Source organism: Phyllostomus discolor, chromosome 2 (genome assembly GCF_004126475.2).
Source record: "Phyllostomus discolor isolate MPI-MPIP mPhyDis1 chromosome 2, mPhyDis1.pri.v3, whole genome shotgun sequence".
Classification (NCBI taxonomy): Eukaryota; Metazoa; Chordata; class Mammalia; order Chiroptera; family Phyllostomidae; genus Phyllostomus; species Phyllostomus discolor.
Window position 1 is genome coordinate 18,311,807 of NC_040904.2, and position 21,381 is coordinate 18,333,187.

The 21,381-nt window shown below is 34.7% G+C and overlaps 1 protein-coding gene across 1 annotated transcript in view; it reads left to right on the top strand.

Annotated features, from left to right (window-relative positions):
- The first annotated feature begins 5,172 nt into the window (after nt 1-5,172).
- TMPRSS15 (transmembrane serine protease 15) overlaps nt 5,173-21,381 on the top strand; it is a 115,654-nt gene continuing 99,445 nt past the window's right edge. The window contains exons 1-4 of the mRNA XM_028505196.2: nt 5,173-5,317; nt 7,349-7,479; nt 7,758-7,825; nt 16,945-17,096. Of these exons, the coding sequence (XP_028360997.1) occupies nt 5,173-5,317; nt 7,349-7,479; nt 7,758-7,825; nt 16,945-17,096 (496 nt within the window). The remainder of the gene's footprint in view (nt 5,318-7,348; nt 7,480-7,757; nt 7,826-16,944; nt 17,097-21,381) is intronic.

Sequence of the window (21,381 nt, forward strand, 5' to 3'; positions counted from 1 at the left end):
TGAAAGAAATCCTGGGAAGAAAGGCTTTTTTAATGTGAAGAGACATAAGTCATTTACTTTCCTTTGGAAGGGGCCATGGAAATCATAAAGTTATGAAACTTTAGAGATGAAAGTGATTTGAAGATCAATAACTTTGATCTCCAGATGAGAAAACTGAAACTCAAAAAGGGTTTTAGTGAAATTCCCATGGTTGCCTAGTAAGGGTGTGCAGGTGGGGGTCTACAGTCTGCCCGTCCGGTGCCTTTCCCACACCAGCATACCACCTTCTTCGCATGGCAGATACATTTTTTTTTTAGCAATTTCAAAGAGTGCAGGTCTGCAGTTAATTTTAAACAGATGATTCTACTACGTAGCATTATATAGGGCTTTCTTTACTCTGAGCCTAAACGTTGTAGAGGAATCCAATTCTTGTTTGATGGGACTGTGAAACAATTAATTCAAAGAATTTTTGATCTATTTATTTTGTTTTCATGCATCCTTCTGTAAAAGAATATCCAGCTGTTGAAATCAAACACAGGGACCAGCCTTGGAGATCCCCTGTGCAGACAAAACAGTTTCCTCGTACAAACAAAACTTAATTTAGCTTATTTTGCAAGACGAACTTGACTGAGGTCATTTCTTGCTTATGCCTCCAGAAATCATGAGCAAAACTTACAGTGTTTCCGAAGGTCACTATGAAGTGACTGGTGAAAACTGTAATATAATAACCGGTCACCGTGGAGAGGAAAGAGTCACTGCTTCCTTATTGTACATGCTGCTTTATGACGATAGACTCTTGAGTCTTTCCATGCTTTGGTTTGAGTGTTCCCAGTTTGCAAACTGTCTTTCTGGTATACGCACAATAAACTCCTACTAATTACTACCTCAGTGATTCATTGGTTTCACTTCAGCTATTGCTGAACTTTTGAAACAGCTGAAACTATTTTTACATAAGTGAACTAAGTATATTGTTTACTCAGGCATTTTCAAAGCCAGGAACCTTTAATATGACATCTAAATTAATTTTCGAGTCAAGTTTTAGTTAAATAAAAATTGGTGCAGTCTGTAGGTCAGAAATTATATTGGGTGGATTTTAGGGGAAAGTTCAAATTGAAGCTGAAGCTTAAAACATCGTTTCCTAGAATCTAATTAAATGACTTATGAATTAGTTATAAGCTAGTCAAAAATTCACTGGTAGAAAAAAATAAAACAACAAAACAAGAAAAACAAAGTTCATGGCACAAACTTTGTCTAATAACAGGAATAATAAGAGACTCAACATGGTTCTTCTTTTCTGTTATTCACCTATAAGCTTTCTCCTCCCCATCAGTATGCTTAGAACAGCTCAAAAAAACTTCTAATTTGTAATACCTTGAAATTTGTAGAAAAGCAAGTCGAAATGCTTGCACACTGAGCAAGTATCTCAGATCTAGCTCCCCCTAGTGACCAGTGCCTGCTAGGAGATCTCAGTGGAAATGAGAGGAAACCATAGGGCCTTGTGGTTTTCTTGAGGCTACTTACAATTTTTAGGGAAGAGTAGAGAGCTCGGTAGCATCCCACACACATTTATGAACAGAGTAAATCTACATTAGTACCAGCGATCCTTTGTACAGGATGTTTGACGTAATTACAAAGGAAAGAAATGAATATGAACTATCATATAAAGGCTGGGTTATAGCCTCACACGAGTTTTTCCTCCTTCCTTACCACCTTCTCTCAACCCCACAGTTTACCAAAAAAAAAAAAAAAAAAGTAAGCATTATTATGCATTCCTCAAACTGTAGCTTATACAAATGCAAGGAGAATTCACTGGCTTTATGTGAAAACCATGGGAAAGCAAATCAGCTTCACTAAGTGGAGCATGAACCAGAGAAAAAGAAATAGCATGGAAGCCACAAAGAAAGGGGAAAAGAAAAATGATAGTAAATAAAATATTGCCCAAAAAATGGATCTAGGAGCAAATTTAACCAAGGGAAATGTTTCTACATTACTATTTATTATAAAATATGGCATAAGAAAGTTAAGGACAATAAGAACTCAATAAATAGTAAGATGATAAAACAGAATTAAACTAAAATAAAATAATTGTAATTAAGAGAAGAAATTGCAATCTAAATCAGAAGCATTATACAAATAATCAATATGTTACTATAGGTAGTTAACTATTAATTAATAAGAAAGAGAGTAAAGGAAATTAGACATTGAGCTTCTTAATAAACTGGGGAGCATGAGGCTGTTTGCTTTACCAGGAGGAAAATAAATTTAAAATGGCTTACCCTTCTTTTTTTAACCCAATAAGATGTTTATCAGATAGTCCTCAGACTTTTACAAAGGAAGATTACTGTCTCCTTACAACACACAAAATAGAAATAGGTTTACCAGTTGGAGATTAGAAGAGTATGTAAAAGTATATATGAAACCAAAGAAAAAATATGCCATAGAGACAAACAAATGTGTACTTCATAAAGATCTGTCATCTTTGAACCACCTAGCACAGGAGTAAGCTTTGTGTTAATTGACTTGATATGTTGGGGCATTTGGACACATTTTCAGAGAGGAAAAACCATCTGTAGAATCCCCAAAAACATTCTTAATAAGTATTCCATATTTTGTTGAATTTTGCTAGTATGTTTGAAGGCAACAATATTTCATTTTAGTTTTCATTGTAATTCCATAATTACTACCAAATTTGAACACTTACTAGAGTCGAACACCTACAGATATTTTGTTTCTTTGTTTGGTTTTGTGTTTTCTTAATTGCCTACTCTTTGTCTTTTATGTGTTAATTAGTAGAAATTTTTAATATCCTCTTTCCTGGTTGGTTCTTTTATTTTTTAGTTGTTTTAATAATACTCCTTTAGAACCCCATCATCAAAAAGAAGTATTTCTATATTTTCTTCACATTTTTTTCTGTACGTTTTATGTAATTTAACCCACCTGAAATGCATTTATCTTTATGATGTGAGATAAGGACCTAATATCATGAAATGGATAACTAACTAACTAACCCACATCATTTACTGAGCCATCATCCTTTCCTCGCCTGTTATTAGTAACACTGTTGTATTGATGAATGAGGCTTCCATATGTAAAGCAAGTGGTCTGCCGGCTCTCTGTTCTGTTCCACTGAGATAGCTTCCTGCTCCTGGGTCCTGATCATTCCCTCTTTATTGTAACCTCGCAATGGTTTTTGTTATCTGACAAGGCAAGTTCCATTTTATTTGGGTCACTTTTTAAAATTTAAAATGTGATTCGTTCTTTCTCACATTAACCAGTTTGCTTGATTTCAGTCTGTCTTGCATAAATTGTATTTTTTAAAAGAAAGCTATTCTTCCTTTCATTTATTTGGACATATTAACTACAATTACTCAAAACAAATAATTCATGGGAGCTTTATATGAATGCCCATTTTATTTCCAAACTTAACTCTATAATGTTTGTTTTCAACCTTATATTTAATGCATTATTACCCTGCACTGGGAGCAGAGCATGTAAACCCATTTTGCTATCTTCTCCTTCCCTTATAAATATTCAAAAGAAATATAATAAAGTTCTTGATTTCCCAAAAAGTAATTGAACTTCATCAACTATAGTGAAGAAGACAGTCATTGGGCTCCCGTATTTTGGCTCCTCAAATTCAAGGTGCACCATCCAGGGTACAATTCTATCTAATGGTCTGGCCTATTAACTACAATCACCTGCCCGAAGAGAAGTGAAATGAATGCCTCCCAACTCCATCCGTGGTAGCTCTCATTTTATGTATACTTTGAAGTGCCTAATAATGCAATTAGTATTAATTCAGCTAAACAAAAAGTACAGCTATATCCCATGACATACATTTTTAAATTTATATTCTGCTGTTTATGACTGAGGATCTTAGAGTGCAATACTTCATTCTCTTTATTCAAGGTTAAAGAAAAAAATTAGAAAAGTACCTATTGCTTATTTTAGCCGATTGTAATATGCCACATTTTAGTCTATAAGGGCCTCTGGTCTGGGACTTTATTACCTGTGGCCAGTTTTTGCTTATCACAGCAAAAGGCAAATGGGCTTACTTCAGACGAGGTTTGATTTTGTCTACAGGGTGGGGCAACAGTAGGTGTTCATCTGTGAATACATGAAACACAGAGGTTATTCTTGTGTTCTTATTTATCAATTATTTTATTATTTGCCATACGAACAACTGTAAACCCGCTTTTACCCTCCCTGTATTTATTTTTGAATTCTTAGACTCCTTGTTATTTGTAGCATGGCAGTTTCGATGATAAGCTCTACTTCGATTGTCAGAAAACAGTCTAGATTTTCCCAGAAAGCATAGAATTACAGTTATGAGCGTAGTTATCATAACCTGTTCTCTTGTTACAATTGGCATGTTTATAAAGTTGAGAGCAAGCGAGCAATGCCTTCCCTTCCCAGAATACTTTCTTAAAATAGAAATAAATGCTTTATTCGTCTCCCAGCAGCCACTCCCGTTCATTGATGACTGCACAAAACCATAGAGAGTAGCCACTTGACACCCTGCGTAAGTGGGTTTTCCTTGAAGTTAAATCAATGCTGCCTTACATTGCATAGCTTCACTTGAGTAATATAATGAAGATTAAGGAGGATAAGTGGTAGTGGAAAAATTACAGTTAAAAAAAAGAAAAAGATGAACAGAAAACAATTGTGATTGTTTTAATATCACACACACACACACATATACATACACATGCTGAACAGGACAAATGCCTGAATATGATTTGAGTCACGACACAGATGCTGATCTGTTACGAACTCTCCACACACATCAAATACATGTGCCTAGTGACTAATTTGTCTAGTATGAATTTTATATTTCTCCTAATGGTTTGCAAAATGATAAAGTGTCATTTCTGCTTACAACATGCATTTAATTTCATTCATCCTGACAAATGGCCTGTTCAGATGATTAACATTTACAACTCTAGGTATCTCTTTGCTCATTTACATCTTTCTTAAAGATTAACTGCCCTTTTAAATCTACTTAACATGTAGAGACGCAATGCTGCCCTTTGGGCCCACACAACACATCTACACTGACTAGTAAGACCAGTGTAGACTCATGAGTTGCTTTGCAAATCTTTTCTAAAAACTTAGGAGATTTTTCTCTCCAGTTGGTGCGAGTTCTTATATTCTCTCACAGTGTTTAGATTAGCATATCTTCAAAAGCCAAAAATGGTGTCAAAAAGAAGTGTTCCTTCAAAGCCACTTTCTCTCAGCACCTATGAAGTGATGTTTGTCGCTCTCTTTGCCATTTTGGCGGTTCTCTGTGCTGGGTTAATTGCAGTGTCCTGGCTGGCAATCGAGGGATCAGAGAAAGGTAAGTCCCAGGGAAGGCTCTGTCAGGTGGGTGCACCCACCTCAATCTCAGTCTTCCTGCCCGGACACCGTGTCCACGGCTGTGCTATCGTGGCACGCTATTTACGTTGCTTCAGATGCTTTGTTGTAGTTTACTTTGTAGAATATGAGGAAAATTGGTTGATCTATGATTTATTTGAAACTTAATTCAGAATTCTAACGTGAAACAAAGTTTTTTAAAATAAAAATTGTTCAATTTGTTTCTCAGTTTCAACATACAACAAAGTAGGTTTTATAGCCTGTGAGTTAATTTTGATAGACTTTAAATCATAAACATATGAAAACATTGTTGACCAGTCAATAAATCAATTAAGTTGAAAAATATTATTTATTTCTACAGAATGATATCTTCATTCCTTTGTTAAACTAACCATTTTAATTGTAATAATATAAGGGAATATGGATGTAAATGGAGAATTATAAATATCTGAAGCTGCCTGAGTAGTGAATTATGATAAGCAGAAAAAATAAAAAGAGGTTAATTATTATTTATACAAACTTATATGTACAAAAAACTTTCCAATGATTTTCAAAGGTATTCTTTTGTTAAAACAAATCTGTGAGTTACTCTGCTTTCACAGGTAATGAATCAGAGGCAGAAATTTAAGTAAGCTGTTTAAATTTGAATCATTACAATATCTTGTACATTCATAGCACAACTGTTATGGCCAAAGAGTTAGCATTGGCACAATGTTATTAACTGAACCACGTGCACTTTTTTAAAATTCCACTAGTTTTTCTATTCATGTCCTTTTTCTGTTGAGGATCCAATCCAGAATCCTATATGAGATTAGTTATCACACTTCCTTAGTCTCCAACTCATGACAAATTTTCTTTGTCTTGTCTCAGGTTTTCCTTGTCTTTCACATTTAATCATGCAGATTTAAATGTAATTTTGAGTATTTAAAAAATAAAGTATTATACATAACATGTTACATCAAATTTGCCATGATAACTATTCCAACTAAATGCATTTTTATTGTTTGAATTATTATTTCTAATGTTTCTTCTGCTCCAGAAGTTTGTCGTTAATATATGACAGATGCTGGTTTCTAAAGTCAGTGAATTCTATGCCCAAATTCCTTATTGGTCGCTTACGGCTTCTATTAGCTTGGGAAATATACTTAGTGAATTCGAGCTCCAGTTTTCTCATCAGGGACAAGAAGAAATAACTTCTCGTCATTCCAGGTCAATGTGAGAATTACGTATCATGGTCATTACAGTTACCATGATTTCATCATTGTGTAAGCTTTAGTTTAAGCAATTCATTTTAAATATAAATACATATCAAAGAAACTATTCTGATAAAGACATTATACAGGACTTAATAGTACATTTTAGTACCAACATTTATATTCAGTTTGTTAGCTTTTTCCTTACATTTTTTAATATTAAGATAATATATTTTCTGCAACATTCTCAATAACTTCCCTAATAACAACATTCACCATCTAATGGTAAAAGGTCAGACATGCCAATTTTATAATTATCAGAGTAAAAGGAGTAGCTTCCAGCTATGTTTCAAAGGGATACACACACTGTAATCTTCAAAGCAGTCACATGCAGAAAACCAGCAGTGCCCCTGGGTGCGAGGTATTCAAGAAGCAACTGAAAGCAATACAAAACTTTTAATGGTCCAGTTCTCACCATGTTTCCCTGAATCAGTTTCCATAATTGGTGCCAGTTGATCATCCCTGTATTTTCCAAAAAGAATCTCAACAGTAAAAAAAAAAAGCTTGGAAGCATGGAATCTGGGTTAGACTTGTAAGAACAGAAAAAAAAATTAATATGCTGGAGAAGTAGTTTAATTTTTAATCCTGAAGCAATGACACAAGGGGAAAAAAAGCAACTGATTATGAAACATGAGGACTGCAAAGAAAAAAACAAAAAAACCTCAACACAAGCACATGAAGCAAAAACTTCATGTCTTTATCAGAATGAGCATATTCCCCCTTATAATTCATATTTTAAGTGTTTCTTTTATTTTATTTAGATGCAGTACTTGGAAAAAATTATGAAGCCAGAGGGACACTGAAAATAACATCAGGAGCTACATATAATCCTAATTTGCAAGACAAACTCTCAGTGGATTTCAAAGTTCTTGCTTTTGACTTTCAGCAAATGGTAGGAGATTGTTTCTCTTCAGCTGGTTTAAAATTTCATAACATAGTTTTACTAACTACTTGTGAAAAGATACATAGATTCTGTTCCCTTACTTTGAAAAAATTAGTAAATGAATGTAATATGCCCAAAATACTTAAGTGTATGAGTCTCATTATGATAGAGAAGGAAAGTGCCTCTAATCCAGTTCTAAGCAAACTTAAAGATTACTATTTAAATTATTAAGCAAAAGTGTAAATCTTAAATTTAATATGCTTTCATTCAACCATTTTGTTTCTTAGATAGATGAGATCTTTCAATCAAGTAATCTGAAAAATGAGTACAAAAACTCAAGAGTTTTACAATTTGAGTGAGTACAGCTCAAAATTACTCTCCTGGAGGAAGGAAGCACAGACTCACAAAATGATCTGTGATTTGTGAATGAATGATTTGTGATCTGCTTGCTAACATTTGCAAAATACTGTTACCACTTTTAGGAGAAAAAGGAATATTTAAAATTTTCAGCGTTGATAAGCTTTCATCTTAGCAGCAAATAATAATAATAACTCTGAATAATTGATCTTTTGTCAATATATTTCTCCTGAGGGTAAAATCTTGCAAAGACACATGGAGGGGGCTGAATCCAAAATATGGAGATACAGATAGAGTGCCTGATTTGCTATGAACATGTGGAAGTAACTTGGTTGTTATACTTCATTTACATTTTAAGTCGTAAAAGAGAAAGGGCTTGTTCTTTTTGCACCCGGAGGGCAGAAGACTATACAGAGAAAAAAGTGGGTGCTCAATAAATGAATGAATCTTAGATCAGTAGGACCATGATATAATTCCACTATGGATACTTGTATCAGGAGTTTCCTCCACTGCAAACTACCGACAGGCCTGAGGAACAAGGATATGAATCAGCAGAAAATGTCCATGCCAACTAGAATCTATAAAAGTCAATAGGTCAAAAGTCAAAAAGAGGGAATTCCTTTTTAAAAGTATTTTTTTGCTGATTATGCTATTACTGTTGTCCCACTTTCTCTCCCTTTGCCCCCTCCTCCCAGTAGCCCCCTTCCTTCTAACCATCCACCCTCCTTAGTTCATGTTCATCGGCCATGCAGATAAGTTCTTTGGCTTCTCCAAGGGCTATACTATTCTTAACATTCCCCTGTCTATATTGTACCTACCATTCATGCTTCTTAATCCCTGTACCTTTTCCCCTATTTTCCCCCTTCCGCCTCCCTGCATATAACCCTCCAAATGATCTCCATACTATGATTCTGTTCCTGTTCTAGTTGTTTGTTTAGCTTATTTTTTTGTTTTTGTTTTTTAGATGCAGTTGATAGCTGTGAGTTTGTTGTCATTTTAATGATCATTGTTTTGATCTTCTTTTTCTTAAATAAGTTCCTTTAAAATTTTATATAAGGGCTTGGTGATATGAACTACTTTAGCTTTACCTTATCTGGAAGCACTTTATCTGCCCTTCAATTCTAAATGATACCTTTGCTGGAGAGAGTAATCTTGGTTGTAGGACTTTGCTTTTCATGACTTTGAATACTTCTTACCAGTTCCTTCTTGCCTGCAAAGTTTCTTTTGAGAAATCAGCTGATAGTCTTATGGGAACTCCTTTGTAGTTAACTCTTTTTTTTCTTTTTTGCTGCTTTTAAGATTCTCTCTTTATCTCAGAACAGAGGAGAGGAATGAGGGAAATGGGGAAAACTGTAATTAAACAATAATAATTTTTTAAAAGATTCTCTCCTTATCTTTAACCTTTGGCATTTTAATTATGATATGTCTTCATGTGGTCCTCTCTGGGTCCAACTTGTTTGGGACTGTGTACTTCCTAGACTTATATGTCTATTTCCTTCACTAAATTACCAAAATTTTCTTTCATTATTGTTTAAAATAAGTTTTTAATTTATTGCTCTTCTTCTTCTCCCTTTGGCATCAATGTGATTTGGATGTTAGCACTTTTGGAGATGTCCCAGAGTCTTCTTATTCTCTCCTTGTTTTTGTGGGGGGGGGGGTGAATTCTTTTTTCTTCTTTCTGTCCTGGTTGACTATTTATTTCTTCCTTATGTTCCAAATCTTTGATTTGAACCCTGGCTTCCTTCCCTTCACTATTGGTTCTCTGTAGATTTTTCCTATGCAACTTAACAGGTGTACTAAGACAGGGAGTTGAAGCAACTCTACCTAATACACAGAAACAAACAAAAGGAGGCTGCCAAATTGAGGAGACAAAGAAATTTGGCCCAAATGAAAGAACAGAACAAAATCCCAGAAAAAGAAACAAACAAAACAGATATAGCTGACCAATCAGATACAGAGTTCAAAACACTGGTGATCAGGAAGCACAGAGAACTCATTGAGTACAGCAAAAGCATAAGGGAAGAAATGAAGGCTACACTACGTGAAATAAAGGGAATTCCTTTTTTAAAAAATAGAAGAAACTTATCTTTTCTACAGGAATAAAATGGGAGTTAATAGGCTGGGAAAGAGGAAGATGTGAAATGAAAGCAATGAAAGTCAAGATAAGGCTGGAGAGCCTGACTTACACCACTTAAACACTTAAATAAGCAAGGTTGATGGCAAAAGACCTAGTTACAAAGGTCCGTCTCACATATTGCTTCACTGTGGAGGTAAATAAGTGTTAGCTTGGGGGATGCTGGCACCTTGCAATGGAAGACAGTTATCACAGTCAGGGAGGATGGACAAGGAGAAAGCTCCAAGCCTACTATTTCAAATGAAGTCAAAATATAAGGCTTCTAGACCAGAGAGCAGTGGCCTTATTGTGTTTTCATGACAATGCAAAGTCACTACCTATAAAATATAAATAGACATTCATTTTACTTTTATCCATTTATCATTTAATATGTGTACATCATTAATCATGTACTAGCTGTTGTTACTAGGCAGTTGTATATATAGGGGTAGGCAAAAGTAGGTTTATAGTTGTTCATATAGAAAAAAGACATGCTAGTTATGATTATTACAATAATCATATTATGGCCCTAGCTGGTGTGGTTCAGTAGATTGAGCACCAGACTGCAAAACAAAAGGTCACTGGTTCAATTCCCAGTAGGGCTCATGCCTGGTTTGCAGGCCAGGTTCCCAGTAGGGGCACTCCGGAAGCAACCACACGTTGATGTTCTTCTATGTCCCTTTATCCCTCCCTCCCCCCTCTAAAAGTAAATAAATAAAATCTTTTTTAAAATAATCACATTACAAAATAATGTCACAATGCAACTCTAAACCCACTCTTGCCCACCCCTATGCAATTTGTAGCATAAGTATACAAGGAGAAAAAAGATTTTAAGTGATGTAGTTTAGCCTTTGCTTGTCTGCTTTGGCCTGTCATGCCCATAGCCTCAGAAGGAAGTTCATTCTCATCCAACAAAAGAAAGAGGTTTGTACTGCTTAAAACAGATTCCCTCATGTGAGGATATTTGATAAAAATTAGGAATCCATATTCGTTGTCACCGTGAACATCATTTTTAATACTGCATTTTATTTTCTCTATAATTTCAGTTGCTACAAAATTATTTTATTCTCAACCAAGTCTTTACTTCTTTGGCTCTTACCCACTGACCCTAGTTTATTGTAGTTATTAATTTTTATAGAATAAATGTATCTCTATCTTCATACCTCAGTCTTTCAAATACATGAAGACTGTCTCTAGCATTGTTATCCTAAATGTAGGTACTCTTCTTGGGTTTTGCCTCCAAAACTCACTCCTGCCTTTCCTTCTACTTCTCCTGCCCACCTGGCTCCCTGTAAGATTTGACACCAGCTAAACCATGTCACCTGCTGTAAAAGCATGCTGCTTCCTTCACTGCCTACACCTCCATTTCTTCCTCGTTATATATTGCATCTGTCAGTAAGATCTATCCCTACATGTCATTAGGAACCAGTCCCTGTCACCCGTAAGAGGATACAATTAGGCATTCCCATCAGTGTTAGTACCTTGTACCTACGTATAAAGTAGCAATCCTCATACTCTAATGCAATTGTCAGTTGGCCTGTGTTCTTACTAGACTATGAGCTCCCTCAGGTCAAAGAATGTATTCTTTGATATCTGTATTTTCAGAAGCTAGTTAATGTCTGGCTCAGAGAATGTGCTCTATAAAGTCCTCACAAACAAACGAGCTATTTATTTGGTGCCTGGCTTTGATATATTGAGTACTATGTTAGGTCTTACATGTTTCCCTTTAACCCATGTCCTATAGATATGAAAAAATATGCTCTTACTTTGGCTCTAACCAAACCATAAGGATAGAATTTTAATTTTAAAAAGCTCTAAATAAGTTCTCTGGAAGCACAGCAGTGTTAAAATGCATTCAAGAGTCCCCTCAGGTTGAAAAGGCGGGTCATGAAAGGTATGGTGGAAGATGTAGGACACAGTCAGAGAAGCATGGGTGGAGACTACCTAAGGAGAGAAGAAAACAGAAGCCCTTTCTAGTTAAAAAACAAACAAATGAAAAAACACTCGAGTTTAAAAATCTTCCCCCCCACCAGCGCTCCCTCTCTCTCTTTTTCACTCTCTCTCTTTTCTCTCTCTCTCTCTTTGTCATTCATCCATTCTCTTTTTCTCTTCTTCTTTCTCACTTGTCTATTTACACTATTCATTCTTTATTTCATTGCATTTTCAGGACATCTTAGCCCAGTACCCAGTCAGCCCTATATAGCCTCACCTACTGTCTTCCTACCTACCTGCAATACAGAGGCATCTACTCCTGTTTTCCGGGCCTTTGTACCTCTGCCACTAGTCTCTTTTATTGGCCCAATATCAGGACTAGAAAGAGATGTATGGAAAAGGTTAACATCTTTCTCAAAGTGCTATTTTTAAAATATTTATTCTGTGAAGGTAAAAACCACGCATGCAAGATGTTATTTAACTTTAAGCTATTTGTCTGCTTTGAAGTGAGTGGAACTGATTTCTCTTTTGCAGTTTTATAAGGATTGAGTATGGAGCTCTGCATGAAAGCATCAATTCAGAATTATATCTCTAAGGTGTTAATGTTCTTTGAGGAGGGTTATTTCAGGTACCAGCCTCTCCTTCACTGGGTTCTGCCCATTGAAATCTCTACAAAGCACAATATTCATTGCAGAGTTTATTGGGATAGTTTTCCTAATGGGACTTTTCATGTTCATGTATTATAATATGCTAGATACCTTCATTTTTACTATATAGAGAATATTTACTGAATTTAGACTTTATACATTGGCCTGGTGGTTTATCAAAACCCCAGCTTCTTCTTTAATATTTAATAAATGGTCTTTTATTCTCTGGATGTTAAAAGCACTATATTTGAAACTGTAAATTATTTCAGCTGAGGAATTTTTTCTCCCTATTTATAGCTACCTAGGAGACCAATATATTCCCTAAGCCTTGATACATATTTTATAATTATTCTCAAATAGTGTACTTCATTGGGGTAGAAATACTTCTCCTAGTTGTATCTGAACTACTTTTAAATCAGAAGTGAGTTTTTGAAAGACGCAAAGGAATTTTGTACAAATATCTGTAAGATAAATTGCAGGTTGGTGCTTTGGGAGACTGGAAAAGGAAATTCAGAAGCAAGAAAGAGAATAACAGGCAAACATTTAAGTTTCCTTTAAATAAGCACAGATAAAATGGCATATGTCACTCAAAAGAAAGGTGGCAGACTCCTAAGTAGCTTTATATTTTTTTTAATTTTAAACTCTAATTGGTAAAATCAAGAAATAAATAACTGAAGTCTCAACTAACAATATCCACACTAACTGTGAAAAATGTATCTAAAAATACTGAAAATAAGTGTCTAAAATGCCTGTTTTCTTTTTTGTTACCAATTTTAATTAAACACACTACATGCATATGTATATTGTTGAATTATAGCACTAGGGAACACACTTAGTGGTTAACCCATCTTTTGTTACTTTAGGTCAACCCCTGCCCCTTGTTAAAGTGTGTGTGTGTGTGTGTGTGTGTGTGTGGCCACTCTGCAGATCAAACAAACAGTTGCTCCCCTCTGGGATCACTCTCTGTTATTCTGCTGTCTGGAAAGTGCTTTGACTGGGAGAGCTTTTAGCAGCAGATTCTTTTCATAAAGCGCTGTTCACCTTCTGTGGTGATATGCAGCCTACTCTGCCCTTTGAGCACAGATGAGTCACCAAGTTAGTAAAGAAAAGACTTCCGTTTATTCAGCAGCCCTCGAGGTTATCGATGTCATTAAGGGGAATAAGAGATAAGAGGCATTTTGATTTATTGCACACAGGCTCTCTGTACAATGATAGGATTTATCTGATTTTTAAAAACCTCAGATATTCTACTGGAACAAGTACTTTGAAATGAAAATGGCTATTTACCTTAATAAATAAAATCAATCTCAGAGCAGTGATATAGAGATCAATACTAAACTACTAAAATAACAGCTTTAGCATTCTTATTAGGTGAAACACAAATGTTTATTATGGTTTTTCTGGTTTCTAGTATATATCTCTTTTATTTCAATGCTTACAATGAATAATAAAATAAAATTTAAAGAATACAACTATATGTGAGTACAGGACCTGTAACTCCTGTCCTTGCAAAGCATAAATTATTAAATGCAATGTATAATTCAGAAGTAAGAAAATACATCTTTCATACAAAGATGTTTTATGCCTGAGGATGAACTAATCCAGTTACTTTCAACTCAGTGAGAGAAAATTCCAGATTCATACTTTCTCTACCAAAAAAAATCTTACGTTTTTTTACTTCCTGAGAAAACTAAAAGCAATTACTTAGTCAAATTCAACAGTGGAAATTACATAAAGAGAAAAGTCAGATTTAGTCAAAGGTAGAAATTTAACCATATTTAATCCTGTCTGTTTAACTATTTGAGAGGTGAGGGTGGTGAAAGACACAGAAGAAGGAGGAAAAGGAGAGGAGGGAAGGGACTAGGGAAAGGGAAGAAGAGAGAGGAGGGAAGATTCTACTCCTTGAAAGTATGGAGGTTACAAAGTGTCTACCCCTCACTTCTCCCTCCAAAATAAAACTAGATATTATCCCAATCTATTTGGTTGTGAAGTTCTGGCAACAATGGGAGATAATTATAAATGTGCGTCCAGGTAAATGTGGTGTATTGTCTTTCCCTAACAGTTTATAATGGTATTGACAGAGATGGTGTTGAGAGTGATGACGGTGCTGATGGAGATGGTGTTGAGGGTGGGGAATGAGAACTACTACGTAAAATCACATCTGGGAGACATCTACCCCTGGATTTCATTCCTATCTCTGATACTAATTTGCTGTAACATTCTAGGCAAAGTTACCTGCATTACTCTGAGCCTCAATCTCCTTATGGCTAGAATGACAATTTGGCCAACATCAGGCACAAAAATACAAATACAGTAATCTCCCTTTTCCAGAGCTTCTGTTTAAATAAATATGTGATGAAGCCTGAGAGTTGTATGTCAGTTAGGATTAAATTGCAATTAACAAAACACATAAGTAAAAGTGTCTTAAGCAATAAGTGTTGATCACCTGACATCACAAGAAACTTGAAGGTTTCGCCAGAGGCTAACTCAGTCATACAATAACAGTGACGTGGTCAATAATGTAGATGCTTTCCTTTTTCATTTGCTGCATTTAGTTTGTCAACCATAGTTTGCCCCATGGGACCAAGATGGATGTGGAAGTTCAAGCCATCACATACCAGACATACCAATGTTTAGCAACTAAGACCAGTAGTATACTCTAAACCATTATTTTATAAGATATGAAAAAGGTTTCCAAGAAGTTCCCATCATTGCTCCCTCACATTCCATTCACCAGGGTCTGCTCATATGCCCACGAACAAAACTATTATTGAGTAAGAAAGGGTTGGAGAAACCATCACCATTTGTGAGAAAATGGAGAGCTATTCTCAAACAAAATTAATGATTGGCCAGCATGGAATTAAGAAGTGTGGAAAGATAGATAAAAACAATGTCTGTGGCAAAATGTATGCTTTTCAAGGACAGCACGTGATTCCATATATGGGTGAGTTCTGTGAACCCTGAACTAAATGGTTACTAAGGAGCCTTGACACTTGCAAGATTTGGTTACTGTGATTTAATCAAATAATTAGAAACTTAAACATTATAATTTCAAAAAAATTTTAATAGAGGTGAAATGTATAATTATTGTATCAGAGTATCCTATTTACTTCAAAAAATGGAAACCCAACCACATAGAAAGGAATCATTGCTGCTAAATTGTGAACCAGAATAGCAGCACACACCTTAAGAAGGAACATACTACCAGGTGGAGATGTTGATCTATGATCTTTCAGAAACATTTTGATCTTGTACATAGTCATGGAAGCAAAAATGCAATACCAGGTATTCTAAGTTCTATCAAAATGGACATATGGGCAGATAGACAAAGAGCTCTTCTACAGTTGGCAAAACCCTTCAAAAAGATCATTAACTTACAGACATCATAAGGATGTAAGGGATGTAAGTGTAACTGCCTAAATTTTGGAACTAGCTAACATACCATGCAAAATTTAGTTCTCCCTTATCTAGCTCTTAAGGATCTAAGTATAGCCTGAGTACCCCCAGTTTACCGAAGGCTACAGAGTGAAGATCAGACCTCAAGTTTGTCTCTCCAGTGTTTATATCCTGAAAGCATAGCATGAGAGGAAAAATCACTCATGAATCTCTACTGGGACAAAAATGTATTTATTTTTATATTTCTTTAAACTTGGAACAAATAACCAGCAAATAAAACTTTTTAAATGCATGCTACAGCATTTTGCATGCATGCTAGAGCAGGAAATAAAATAAAAAGGAAGATGACTCAGGCTATATAATTGAACTGTGATGTCACGGTTTGAGATGATGTTGGCAAGATTAGCCTGACCCTTGACAATAGAATGGATATCCTGTAAATCCCCAGTGATCCAGGTATGCTTATCTTCTTTCCATCCCTTGATTTTTTTAGATACTTTTATTAAGAATAGAGAAAAAATGTAAATATAAATTAGTTGCCATAAGCTTGCTTTTATCAGGTTTTCATATACTATTCAGAAAATTTTTCTCTGAAATCAGTAAAACTACCTGAGGCTTCTCTCTACTTAGAAATCATGTGTGAGAAATTACAAATCCACACTCTCGATTCCTTCAAACAGTAAAATGAAAGTAAATGCCACAAAACCACTTGATTTGGTTTAAATTGACACAAGTAACTCTGGGAAACAGCCTGGCCTGGAAATTTGTCTGTTAATGTGGAACTCAGAAAACTGAGTTTCCTATTCTGGATCTGTCTTGGTGCTCTTGAAAAATACATTTTATCTTCTAATTCCTTTTCTTCCACCTGTAAAATAAAGATAACCCTTGATATTATCTACCTGGCACAGATGTAATGGGGATTAACAAAGTGATACCTGTAGAGAATTCCAAAGGCATCTGACATGCATTGAGCCCAAATCACTGGAAGAACTCTGACTTTTTCTTCTTATGTCATCTTTTGCTTTGCAGAAATGGCAGCGTCATAGTCATATTTGACCTTTTCTTTGCCCAGTGGGTGTCAAATGAAAATGTAAAAGAAGAACTGATTCAAGGCATTGAAGCAAATAAATCCAGTCAACTGGTCAATTTCCATATTGATTTGAACAGCATTGATATCACAGGTATCTGTGAACATTATTTGATTTCTTTGAATCATTAAGCTATGAAATTAAAATTCTAGCGATATAGTAGGAAGCAATGGGATCACCGCTAGCTTCAGAAACATGTCTTCTTGCTTGAGATAACACATTTACCTGAGAAACGTGAAATACACAGAAACCATATTTGAAGAAATATATCAGTGAGGAAAAGTTATGAAATATAACTCATATTATAAAAACTTTTATAACTCCTTAGAAAATATCAAATATCAAAAAGGTTTTAAAAACATTGACATGTATAAATGAATGTGGGTCTTACCACATTCTTAGCATGAGTCCAGCACAGCCCAATTTTCCAGAAACCCTCCATCAGAAAGTCATGCTCATTATTAGTCACAGACATTATTAGATTAAAAAGTCAAGTGACAAATCCGAATTCTAGTTGAGAACTTAAAAGAAAAAGAAAAAGGAAGGGTCAATTGTTTGATTCATCCTGGTTACTTATTTATATATTAAGAAAACTTTATTTTCAAAATGACAAATAACTTTAAGATAATAAGACAAAGGTGAAGAAAGTTAGGGAATCAAAGTAACAGCAGCCTCTATGTCTATTGATGCTTATCCTAAATTTTTCATTCTAGGTATCCCCCAATCAGTTCAACAAACACTGTGCTATGCACTTATTTTGGTTAAAACAATACTAATCGTTCATTATCCCTTATGTGTAAACCTTAATGCCAATTATGTTTTGAAATTTAGATATTTGGGGATGTCAGAAAGTTAATCAGCATACAAATATCCACATCATGTAGAATAAAGGCAAACCCCAAATGATCTAATGTCCGTTAAAATATGGTTTTACTACAGGATGGATGAGTCAATACAGGTTTGTCTCTGAATCAGATATATAAAAACATGCAGAAGTTTTCATTTTCTTTTGTTTCAATTTTGCAATAGCAAATGTGAAATCATGAACCCTGCTTTCTTTTACAACATCGGTTCATCAAACAGAGTTTCCTATTAAGTCCCCTGCTATATCCTGTGGTACCTATTCCATGAGAAGACAGTTAATGTCTTCTCTTGGAGCCTCCTCTGCTGATGGTTTGGTACCTTCAACTCAGCTTCCAGAGCAGAAACTGTTTTAGATTATTGTTTAATTCAGTCTCACTAAAAACTACTGCGAACTATTGTTAGCTAGAACAGATGTGTTACCTGTCAACACAGTTACTCCTTGTATCGATCCTATTACATGATGTCTTTGCTGCCCCCATTTTTCAGAGAAAACCAAATATAGATAATTTTGGTAACTTGCCTTAAATCACAGAGTTATTTAGGGTTGTATCAAGGTTTCTGACCCAGGCAATCAGACCCTAATGTCTACGTTCTTAACCATTACATTAGAGTTTGAACAATATTGACTGATTTTTTCAAGTCAATTTTCTTCTAGAAAATTGTTTTCTTGCTATTTTTCTTTGAATGTGCACCAGTTTTTGTGGGTCTGTTATGGCCAATGAATTGACAGATGTGCTAAAACTTACTTTCATGACTCTACACAGCTGGGCTCTTTGAGGGGAGAAAGTTTGTGGTTTTAAACAATATTTATTTATTCAATAAAACTACATCATTTTCATTAACTTAGAATAATTACCATGAATGCAATCAACTATATCACAACATCAACTCAAGAATATGCTCTTGAAGTTACATTTATTTTATTGAACTATGTTAAAATGTTTTTATAAACACGATACCACATTTCATTTTAGGTATTTAAATTTAATATTCACTTCTAGCATGTGAATTTTCAAATTTATTACTTTTACAATTGGTTGAGAATATCATAAATACTGTCGATTTTACATAGCATACTGTATAATTAAATATAATAAAAATGAAAATAACTTCTTTGTGAAAATAATGGCATAAACCTTGTTATCTTCTTGGTCAACAATCTACCATATATCATTTATGAAACTTTGCTATAGATCTTGTAGAAACAAGATAATGCAAAATTAATAAATACTATAAAAAACAATCTGGTTAGAAGAGAACCCACCTATTAATGTACTTACAGTAAATATAGGTATGAATAAAAACAAGTTCACTGGATGAGAGTTTTTATTTACTTATTTTTTCCTTAGACTTTATTTATTTATTTGTTTTTTGAGAGAGGGGAAGGGAGGGAGAAAGAGGTGGAGAGAAAGAGCAATGCATGAGAGATCCATTGATCAGTTGCCTCTAGCCCACCCCCAACTGGGGACCAAGCCCGAAACCAAGGCATGTACTCTAACTGGGAATTGAACTGTCAAACTTTCAGTTTGCAGGCCTACACTCAACCCACTGAGCCACACCAGCAAGGGCTGGATGAGGGTTGTTATAAACCATACTTTGGTTTCCTTTATATCCTACATAGTTGTCATAGTTTTGTCATGTGAAAAAAATACATATATTTTTAAAACTATTACACAAATTAACAGGTGAAGAAAATAGCCAGATTTTTTCATGTGAAAAGTACTTTATACTCAGACAGTACATCATTTCTAGCAGATATTATGTGCAAGAATATTTTGATGTCTTCCATGTGTTCCAGTGCAACATCATGGCTCCTAGGTCTGAGAAGTCTGATGTGTAATGGCACATTACCTATCTTAAATGTAAATTATTCTATGATGAATAAGTGCATATTTTATTAAAGGATTAAGATAAAGCAAACTTTTTCATAGGCAAATGTAATAGAAAGAATATATAGATTTTGGAAATTTATCAAATGGATCACAATCAAATAATAATCAAACATTTAGGATGAGATGAAACAGGAACTCTAAAGGATCAGACACCCTTTGAATGAGTATTCCAACTGTATTCATTTTTTTATAATATATGTATATTATACATCCAAGCTTCAAATTAACTTTACTTTATTGTAGCATCTTTGGATAATCTCCCTACGGTGAGCCCTGCAACAACTTCAGGTCAGTACTGTGACATTTAAAAACTAAGGTGGTGATCATCAAACTCCATGACATTAAGGAGGGATTCATTTTTTTCAGGAGCTCTTTCTGAGACATTTACTTTTTATATTAGAATAAGAAACATAAACTTGGTAAGGAATGATGTAGTTCATAATATTGCAGAGCTCGTAATGCCTACTTGTATCTGCCAAGGATATGCATTTCTAGTGTCATAGCTTCAGCTCTGTAGACACGTGTATACCTGTATGGATGGAGGTGTGTGTGAGTCACTGATCATGTCTCTTTACCCCCTCTGAAATTCTGTTTCTCATAAATCATAAATAATGCAATTTTCTGAATATTGCCAGTCATCCCAAATATGAAATGTGTACATAAATGATTTTTTAAATGAAAATTGTGTTTGTGTGACCCCAAAATAAGACTCTGATCATACAGTCTTAGAGGTGAAAGCACAGCATTTACAAGGTCACTAGGAATGAGGGAAAGAAAGTTTCAAAATGTATTGCACTCTTTGCAAAGGAGAATCTAAGGCTTCAGGTAAACTTTGCTCTTTTCCAGCATTTTCTTTACCCCATCTTTCTCACCGCAGTTGGACACTACTGCTCCTTACGTTTGTAACTTCACTTTGTTTTACCAAGACCACAGCACCACCCAAAGAGTTTGTTTTGGGAAATTACCAGTAATTTTTGAATTAACCATCTAATCTAAAATGTAAAATTATTCTTTTATAGAAAAAATGATTTGAATGGAATCATTGATATGAACATTAACCCTGACTCTGCCAACTGCCAGAATCACTGAGCACGAGTGTTTACTGCTCTGAAAATCTGTTTCTCATAATCATGAATAATACCATTTTTCTGATTTTTTCAGGAGTTATCCCAAATATCAAAATTATATATCAGTGATTTTTAAAGGAAACTTGCTATAAAACCATAAAGATATTACTTTTGGGATTCCTTATAATTATAACTATTTTTTATAAAGCTGAAATTTCTATTTTTTAAAAAAGTAACTATATGGGCCAGGTACTATATTTGACAAACATTACTTTATTTAACTCTCAAAATAATCATATAGAGAGGTAATATTTTTTTCTTCTTAAAAGAGTCACACAGCTATTAAATAGTGTCAAACTCAGGAATTAAAATGAATTTTTCTGTTCTCCAAAGCCTGTGGTCTAAGTATATTCCAAGCTCCTTTTTCAAATAGCATCAGATTAACCCAGAACATTTAAGTCTACAGCCACTACTACAAAATGAATCCTACGTTTAGTTATTTTTGATGATTAAAAAACATCACATTCTGCCCTGGCTGGCATAGCTCAGTGGATT